Source organism: Clupea harengus, chromosome 5 (genome assembly GCF_900700415.2).
Source record: "Clupea harengus chromosome 5, Ch_v2.0.2, whole genome shotgun sequence".
Lineage (NCBI taxonomy): Eukaryota > Metazoa > Chordata > Actinopteri > Clupeiformes > Clupeidae > Clupea > Clupea harengus.
The window spans coordinates 5,310,019-5,319,216 of NC_045156.1; the positions used below are offsets into that span (position 1 = coordinate 5,310,019).

The 9,198-nt window shown below is 42.9% G+C and overlaps 1 protein-coding gene across 2 annotated transcripts; it reads left to right on the forward strand.

Moving 5' to 3' along the window:
- The first annotated feature begins 742 nt into the window (after positions 1 to 742).
- Positions 743 to 5,251, forward strand: cidec (cell death inducing DFFA like effector c). Of its 2 annotated transcripts, none has more exons than XM_031567447.2 (6): positions 743 to 818; positions 1,643 to 1,715; positions 1,979 to 2,132; positions 2,747 to 2,899; positions 3,870 to 4,060; positions 4,516 to 5,251. In XM_031567447.2, the coding sequence occupies exons 2-6, from the start codon at positions 1,657 to 1,659 to the stop codon at positions 4,691 to 4,693; spliced, it is 735 nt and encodes a 244-aa protein (XP_031423307.1). In that variant the 5' UTR covers positions 743 to 818; positions 1,643 to 1,656; the 3' UTR covers positions 4,694 to 5,251. The 2 variants fall into 2 exon arrangements, with proteins under 2 accessions (XP_031423307.1, XP_012696585.1); XM_012841131.3 differs by having other exon boundaries at positions 784 to 922.
- Positions 5,252 to 9,198: the final 3,947 nt, after the last annotated feature.

The following is a 9,198-nucleotide window of genomic DNA, read 5'->3' on the forward strand; positions in this document are numbered from 1 at the left end:
ATACTGTAGTCTGTGTGAAATCCTTTGGAACATGATGATGTGTTGTGAAACAGGCAGTTGGTCTCTCACCAGAATGCCCTGCCGCCTCAGGAGGTAGAGACCTGTGGATAGTCTCTGCATTAAGTCTGTGGCATTGGGTGGGAGGTGATGCCACAGGCTGGGCCTGCGCTGGGATTGTGAATGATCAGCTCCAAAGTTTCATATCACCCTTCAGTTTGGAGATTGATGTGACTTTGCCACCTGTGGTTTTCCTTGCGTTGCTGTGTTCTTGATGTTTTATACTTGAGACTGTGTTGCTTCTGCTTCAAATGGGCTGAGTTGTATGCGTGTGTCTTTGTTCAGTATAGAGAGAATTATGTAATGCAACCTGGGCGCCACAATGACGTTGAAAAGGAGCCACCCACTCTCCACGTTTACTTGGGTGATTATCTTTACTGATTACACCACCATGACATGACATCAGTGTATCTGAAATGACAATAGGTTAGGATAGGTTGGATTTGTTTCATTCTGTATGAATGTTTTTTGGACTTAAGCTTTGAGAAATCAATTACTCTCTCCTTGAGAGCTTTGCTCTTTGGTGTATTACAGGATCATATATAGAAAGCTATTAATTTGTCTCCTCAGTAAATACTTGAGTGGGAGGCGCAAAGAGCGTCCAATAGCAGTAATGTACTGCACGTATGCCAGGGTAGACTGTAATAAGTGGAGACAGTTGCTCAATAGATGTGACTACATGCTCATGTTGTGTTCACACTTGGTCAAAGTTGAAAAAGTGGCTGACGCAACGGGAAGAGGGAGGGAGTGAGCGAGAGAGGGTGAGACCGTGGATAAAAAGCTATTTCATTCTCATCTTGACAGTGATCCCATCACACCAGTGGGAAGATTTGTTTCAGAGGAGAGGGCAATCTGACCTGACCAGGTATTTCACATTTGGGAGCCAGGGTGCCAAGGCAGACGGGGCCTCCATCAGCTGTCGGGATTAGATCAAGATATTGAGGTTACAGGAATGGTGTGGCTTACCAGCTGTTTTGTGAAGGGCTGCTTTTTTTCCTCAAAGGCAAAAATGGTTTGGGAAACCTCATTGGGGAGGGGAAAGTAACAGCCATCCTTATATGCTTAGTGATCTGATATGTGTTAAAAGGGAAAAAATGGAGTTGTGAATTGAGTGAAAATTGATTTCTGTAATCTTGTTGGTCCGTGAAGGGTTTATCTCCATAAGAGGAGCCTGGCTGCGTTTGTGGTTTAATATGTGCCATTCAGAACAGTTTATATTATGCTTTTGATGCTTTACAGATTAAACGTTTGGGTGCTATTTCAATGTAGGGTGTTGATTTTATTTTGGGATGTTCTTTGTGTATTGTGTATTGAAGGGCAGAGTGGTCTTCCAAGCATTTTCTTTTCTGGCATGCTGTGGCACTGCAGTGATTGAACTGAAAGCTCTTTTCTTTCTTTCTTTCTTTCTCTCTCTCTCTTTTTCTCTTTCTCTCTCTCTCTCTCTTTTTCTCTCTCTCACATATACTGATATATAATCCTTTTTCTCTATATGGCCCTCTCTGTCTGTCTGACTGTCTGTCTGTCTGTCTGTCTGTCTGTCTGTCTGTCTGTCTGTCTGTCTGTCTGTCTGTCTCTCCCACACCAGGACTTTTCAGTAACATGACGATGGATTATGCCAAAATGTCTCTAAGTCTGCTGACCCCCACCTCAATATCCAGGTATGACCATATGGAATGTCCATGGTTGTCCCAACATTCGAAAGCACTCAGTGGCAGGTCTTGGCATTGGCTGCACTCGCAATGCCAGCTCTTGGAGTTTTCACAGGAATTTAACAGAGGGCACCTCCCTCCAGTGCAATCTTAACAGAACAGGCACAAAACTGTGTGTTTGCCAAAGGCGTCATGTGAGCGGGACTGCCACTAAAAGCTCTTGTGTGTGTGAATTTCACTGTAATTCAGCTGCGTTTTTGTGCATCCAACAGATGTGTGACTGCTGGCGTGGCAGCTAGCACTTCCATGACCAAGCAGCTGCTGACAGGCTCGCCCCCACGCCATAGGCCATTTCGAGTGGCCAACGCTGAGCGCACCGTCAAGAAGGGCATCATGGCCGACAGTCTGCGGGACCTGCTGGACAAGGTGATGGGAAAGCTAAAATAGCTGAGAGGGAGCTCTGTGAGTGGCAGGCTAGCAGAGGAGGCAGGTCTAGGCATTTTGAAAGGGGGACAGCATGAATAGCCTTTTTTTGATGTCACTGACAGCTCCCTTTGCCCCCCCCCCCCCCCCCCCCCCAAAGTAATGCGCAGCTAGACATGAGTCAGTAACAGATGAAAGAGGAAGAGGGAGGGAGAGAGAGATGGATGAGTCAGAATGTGTTTGACGGAAGCCCAAGGAGAGAGATTGAATGATTAGCTTGTTGACAGGCTGGTGCCTGTACTTGATGTCATAGTGGACGGTTTCAGCAGTCTATCAGGCTTGACAGACAGTTTGAGCTGACGTATTGTTTTTTGTTTTTGTTTTCTTCAGTCTTTTATAATAATCAGAATATCTTCTGACAAATTCATTTCATGACTCAACCCTTGGTCTACAATCCAAATTCCATTCTCCGCAGCCAATGAACATTTGTATTTTAAGAGTTTGTTTTTTAGGAGAGGTATGAATGAGTGTATAGATTTTTGTCAGGCAGTGCACTGGATTGTCAAAGTGGATTGTCCATTATGTGTTTTTTAAACATCTTGTTTGTCTTCGCCCAGGTGATGGAGGGACTGCATGTCTCTTGCGTGAGCGCATTGGTGCTCGATGAGGATGGTACAGGGGTGGACACAGAGGACTTCTTTCAGACGCTGCGGGACAACACAGTCCTTGTGGTCCTGGAGAAAGGACAGAAATGGACTCCTCCTGTGCAGGTAAGTGCTGCTCATTAGTATGGAGGCGAACAAACCCAGGACAAGTCCTTTGTTTTTCTTCCCGCAGGTAGACTGGTAAGACCTTTTACAGATCCACTGACAGATGCCAGGGAAATAAAAGAAGAGGCTTTACTGATGCAGATGCATTCTACGCATGTTGAATGTTTAATGCTTTGGATGCTCTTTTCTGAAATTAGAAAAGAAGTGATGCAGACAACTGCGACCCGGCGGACAATGAAGTGCCTCAACCTTTTCAGTTAATTTCCCCCTTCCTCTCACAATTCTGCGGAGCATAAAGTCAGAATAAAGTCGCATTTAAAGTAGTGTTTACTCGGCGGCTTTTCAATTTGAATGCTGTTTGTCCACAGTGAATCATTTGCATAGTCACTTAATTGCGTCAGTAATGATTGGTTGGCACCTGAATGCCATTAGCCTTCATGTTTACTTGTGTCCCTCATGCTGTGCGCCTTCCATTAGCATATGCCATTTCTCCACCTCTGTTGTCCGTCATCTCAGATCGTTTAAAAAGCGTTAATCTATATTCCGAGACACGCTAAATACATTTTCGGATGACAGAACCATGGGTGGGAGGTGACAGAGATTGGGGGTTGGGTTGCAGGGGGAGAAGCAGAAGCAGAGCAGCATCCATTCATCACAGGTTTGACAGCCACAACAAAAGTTTGCCACCTATCCTCCCCCTGACACTCAGTGGAGTTTATTTATTTTGGCAGTTTCCTACAGCCGTGGGCAGTGGAAGTTGTGCTGTACTCAAGCAGAATATTAAGCAGAATATGAACTTGCAGTGTGGGTTTTTTCTCTACGCTGTTGCTGACATTGTTGTAATCGGCACCGTCTTTCATCCTCAGGTTTTGTTTGCCTCAAGGAAAAACAAACATCTGTATTCATCATCTACGTGTGCTGATGTCTTCATTCAACCTCTCTGTATACTGTCTCTCTGTCTCGTTCAAAGACCAGTTTAGTCAACGCACAGCATGTGAGCCGAAGCCCTGGTTGCAGGAAAGATGTGGCTAAATTCACTTTTGACCTCTACAAGAACCACCCTAAGGAATTCATTGGATGCCTGAACTTGAAGGCAACACTGTACGGAGTTTACACTGTGTCTTACAACCTTCGATGCTATGAAGCTAAGAGGATGCTGAAGTGAGTATTGTTCTTTGTGTAGGGGGAGTGAGTGTGTGAGGGGGGGGGGGGGGGGAGCAGCAGAGGGAACCAAAAGCCAGAACTAAAGACTTAAGTGGAAGGTGTAGAGGGTGGTGGAATGTTTGGGATTAAAATTTCTCGTTATGTCACTTGTGCGGAACACCTCATATTTTAGGCAAAAGCTGAGAGGTGGTGTTAGGGGATTAAAATTCTGCAGAATCAACAAATATCCTCAATCAGTGCTTACTGCTTGTGTTGGGTTGCAAAATCCCTCTGGAAAGACAGAGAAAAACAGACAGAGAGAGGAGGGATAGAGAGAGAAAAGGAGAAAGAGATGCAGAAACAGGGGACTGACAGCTCAATTGAAAGCACAAGACAAGGACGAAGACTATTATTAAACCTCCCCCCCTTGTCCTTGTTATGTTTTCCTTCCCCTATCTCTTTCCTCTTGACAGGGAGGCCTTGAGATGGACCTTGCTTACCATGCAAACCACAGGCCATATCCTGCTGGGCACCTCCTGCTACATGCAGGGCCTTCTGGATGAGGAGGAGGAACAGCAGGCTGAAAGGCACCTGAAGGCTCCCGAGGGCTGCCACGTGCCTAGCTACCTCTGGGGGAAGAGTGGCGTTTGAGCAAGGCACTCCCCCAGCGAGTGAACACTTGAAAGGGCTTAAGAAGAGGAGCAGGGGAGTTGGGGTGGGAGTGGAAAGGGGAGGGGGCTGGTTGGGATATCGGCACAAAGCACCTTTAGAGGATCTCTGCATCTTCTTCTCAATGTTTTGGATGCTATGCAGTAATCCACACATGTTATTCTTTTGCTCAGTGGCGCTGCGTCTATGATAACTTGCATTTACGAGTGGATTCATTGAACTCAAGTATTTTGATGGTTGCTGAATTGTTATATCTACCTGTCTGCTTTAAAGTGTATTGTGTTTTGCACTGCACTCTGTTACATAAAGATTTTCAGTTTATTGTACTGGTTTTGTCATGTATATTCTGTATAATTACATATAATGTATAATTACTGTATTTGTACAATAACTGAACTAATATCAATGTGTATGCATGAAGAATGTGATTTTTTGATCTATTATTTTACACAATGTTTTGAAGTGACTCACTGGCTTGACTGCACTTCACAGTTTTTTTTACTGCACTCCTACTCTATTAAATATATATATATATATATATACTAAAGTGTGACAGTGAGTGTTGCCATTTCATAGAACTGGAAGGAAAAGGGCTTCTTGTGTGCCTTCTGGTCTCCTGTGTGTCTCGCTGGGGCGGTTTTAGCCAGGCAGCTAAGTGGGATCCACCTGGGCTCTGGTGGTGAGGTGTCCTTTTTTCTGCTTTGCAGAGTAATTGGCAACATGTGCTCTGTTTTTTTTCTCTCCTTCTGTAATTGGCCCTCTGCTCCACCAGGCTGACAGTGGCTCAGATTTTTTTTTTTTTGACACAGGGGTGAGAAATGCAGGAGGTTCTGAGATTTGTGTTGGACATGCTGCAGTAGAGTAAAGAATTGGGGTGACAGATATGATCTCTCTACCTATCTTCCCCGCTCTTTCTCTCTCTCTCTCTCTTCTTTCTTGTCAGGGTACAGTCAATCTCAATCCATAAAATAAATACACACTCAAAACTATTTCTGAAGAGCTGTTGGTCAGATTACAAACAAAGCCAGGAAACAGAAATCGAATGGAATGACCTGGAACACTATTCATTGTAAAAAATAGCCAGTAAATGAATATCTGCAGAGCCAATAACGTTTTCTTCACTATTCAACTGTTGCCAACTAAACAGTGACTATACAAAACAAAGCATTTCCTTGGCAGTTTGGCTCAAATCAATTTAATTCTACTTCTAGCAATCTTTGTTCAGAACTGGCAAAATGTTGGTGCTGTCTTACAAGGAGGTGGGATAAAGAGGAAAGAGGAAGGGGGATTGAATGTTAGGGGTTAATAGGTGGCTCGGTGTGATGTAACAGTGTTCCATCCACACATACTCAGATCTCCACTCACCCAAAGGGATTACCCCTTCATTGTGCCCATCAGAAAATGGTTGATTGAATACCGCAGATCCGGGCAAAACAACACCCAAATAATCCACTTTCTTGTGTTGAGAATCGGTCTCTACACAGGTGAGTTCACATTTTCCAGTGTGGCATGAAAAAGACAATCTTAACAGGCTTTTAACTAATTGCTCATTGATTTAAAAGTGGCCGGTCAGGGCACACAGTTCATGAATTAATTCAGCTCGTCTTGGAATATTTTTCCCTCATGCAAGCACGCAATGAGAGGATTTTCTCTGTTATGCAAAGCAAATTGCTGTGAGCTTTTGTTACTGCAAATGGACTTGAACTGTGAGGTTGATACTCACCTGACAGAATGCAACACCCTTTTACTGTGCTTTAAATTAATAATGAGCACCTCTCATTTTTATTTCGTGGAATTTGATGTTCCATTTGATGTGACTGTGTAAACCATGTTATTAGACTGATATCTTAAGTCAGTCAGAGAAATTTTAATGCTACTTAAGTTGAGGTTTCTGTTAGTCTGGTTTCTGTTAGTTGTGTTTCTGTTAGTTCTGTTAGTCTGGTTTCTGTTAGTTCTGATAGTCCTCACAACATCCTGGCAGTGAAAAGCCACTGATGGACTTTCATGTGGGTGGAGAGAGTGAGGACTGTTTAAATTGAGATTGACCTTCTCTATCATCAATTTAGCCAACACAAATCGCATTGTTGAGGGAATAAAGTCGAGATCACAATTGAATCTTCTCTATTTATTCTCATTTCAATGCCCTGCTCAGCCATCATTTGTATCTTTTTTTTCAGATTATTTTTCTTTTATATTCTGTCATTTTCTCAATCCATCTCCATCCATGTAGCCTACATGACCGTGGCACCCACACAGACGCCCACACACAATGTGCTAAAACCATGTGATTTACCACATTACACTGCCACTTCACACATATGGTGGTTTGGAACTATCCACCTGAGGCAGTCTGAGGCGAGCTACAGCAAATACAATGTGTCAGACCAATTGCCTCTCATCTCCATGTGTTTTGATAGAGATTGTTTTACAGATAGAAGCTGGTCTTAAGCTCTTTTATCTCTTTTTTTAAGACAGCCTGACAACGCATCTTGCTCCAGCTTCTCAAAGATTAAAGGTAGGGCAGGCAATGTTGGAGAAACCCGCAAGAGTAAACTAGATTTTGAAAGATAACAACCAAAAAAATCCCAGCCCGTTCATTCAGGCTTCTCTCCAAAGCCACTTCTCCAAAACACATGTACACACACTGCCTGATTTCTGCTGGAGGATGAGTCCATGAGAGAGAATGTCTCATTCACACGTCTCATTATGTCTCATTCACATGTCTCATTATGTGATTACGCAAGCAACCACATTGTTCTAAAGTCTTGTTTTTATTATTTTTATTATTATTACACTCATTTTTGGTGCCAGCTCACAGGTCCGTTCTAATGCCATGTAGTGTGCTTGTACACAACTTTTTGATAAGCACTCTTGTTACTTTGTAATTGCTGTTTTTAATTGCTTATTTTCCCAGTGAAAATGAATGTTATATGTCTCTAGTGGCGTGGTTAAGAAATGTTGTTTGCCCAGCAGACGTTCTTCAGAGAAACAACGTGGCCAAGTTGTTTGCACACAATGAGAATGAATGGAGACCATCAATTCATTTTAAACATTGACTGATTCATATTTTAACAGCACAGTATGTGTTTTCTGCCTGTGTGCCAGAATGTCAGTGGGTCATTGATGTTAGAGAATTGCTGCCCCACACCTTGTTACATGATGTATGTTGCTCATCCAGCTCACCTTTCTTGTGTAATTGCACAGGTTACGGTATGCAACAGCCGGCTACTGCTGCGGTGCAACCACATTCGCATTTTCTTACAAAAATGCATTTCTAGTTCTCAATCTCATTCTCACAACTGCAAAATACAGAAATAATCTACATCACCATATTTGTAAAATGTCCCATTCAAAGCCAATATAGACTAACATAAAATAAATACTCTCAAACAACCCTTGCTCACAACTACAATGCAGACAACCGCGACCATATACACAGATAGATTACATACAAGATTACATAAACATAGCTACATACAGTGTATCTAAGCCTATAAGTATTGGTGGGCTAACACATAAGGTAGCTACATAAGCCCCTAGATACATTGGCTAAATAGTTCAGAAATAATAACAAATTCCCTCAAAAAGAAAACAAACCAGATAATTACCTCTCTTCATCTCCTTTGCTGCCCATGGACTTTGCTGCCCACTGAGGGGGAAAGTATTTATATTTTTATATTTAAAAATAAGTCTCAGGCAATGACTGTAAATAACAGTAAATAATGTTATTTACAGTTATCAGGGCCAAATGGCTGACTACGTCAGCATCAGTCTGGCAAGGTTCAAGATGATTTGGTACAGTAGTTGGCGTGTTGAGCCATTTTCAACCCATAAAATGCAGATTTTTATAAAATGGGTAATTTTGTCAATATTCACACTAGCATTGATGTGCCATCGTAGTTAAGTCATTTTTTAGGATGCATTTCAGGGTGCACTACCTGTTAAAGACAGGTGTCGCCCAGGGGCGCGGCCCCGCATCCCTCCTGCACATGACCAAGAGAGAGAGTTTCCCATTGGGAACACCACCGCACGACACATGGGAATATTGTAATGTGTTGGCAGTTCAAGGTCATTCACAAAGATCGCAAAAGCAATAAACATTTTGTATCTTGACACTTGTGTTGTGTTGTACTTGATGAGGGTGATAAAGACGGTGTTCAAAATCTCTACATAAAAATTATGAGCACATCCCTATAATTACCTTGTGGTGATACAGAATAGTGTCGAGAGTGTCCCGATGCCGACTAGCGTGTTAAGAGGGATTAAGGCACGTGAGGGAATCTCTGACTACAACTTCATATTTTTCTCTCAGCATCGGTGATTCAGGGCTTTACAGCTCATTTATGAGAAAGGCAGCAGCGATACATATTCGAGCCCATTTCCATTCATAACAATTATAAATTCAAGTAATTCTGTTAACGGAGTGCTTCTGCCACGTTCACCCTTGAGGAGTCTCGGATGACCTTGCATGAATGTGTAGCACCTCC

Coding starts and splice junctions, on each gene's coding strand:
- cidec (XM_031567447.2), top strand. CDS start 1,657: ATGACGATGGATTATGCCAAAATGTCTCTAAGTCTGCTGACCCCCACC. Junction 1,716..1,978: donor ACCCCCACCTCAATATCCAG/GTATGACCATAT, acceptor TGCATCCAACAG/ATGTGTGACTGCTGGCGTGG. Junction 2,133..2,746: donor TGCGGGACCTGCTGGACAAG/GTGATGGGAAAG, acceptor GTCTTCGCCCAG/GTGATGGAGGGACTGCATGT.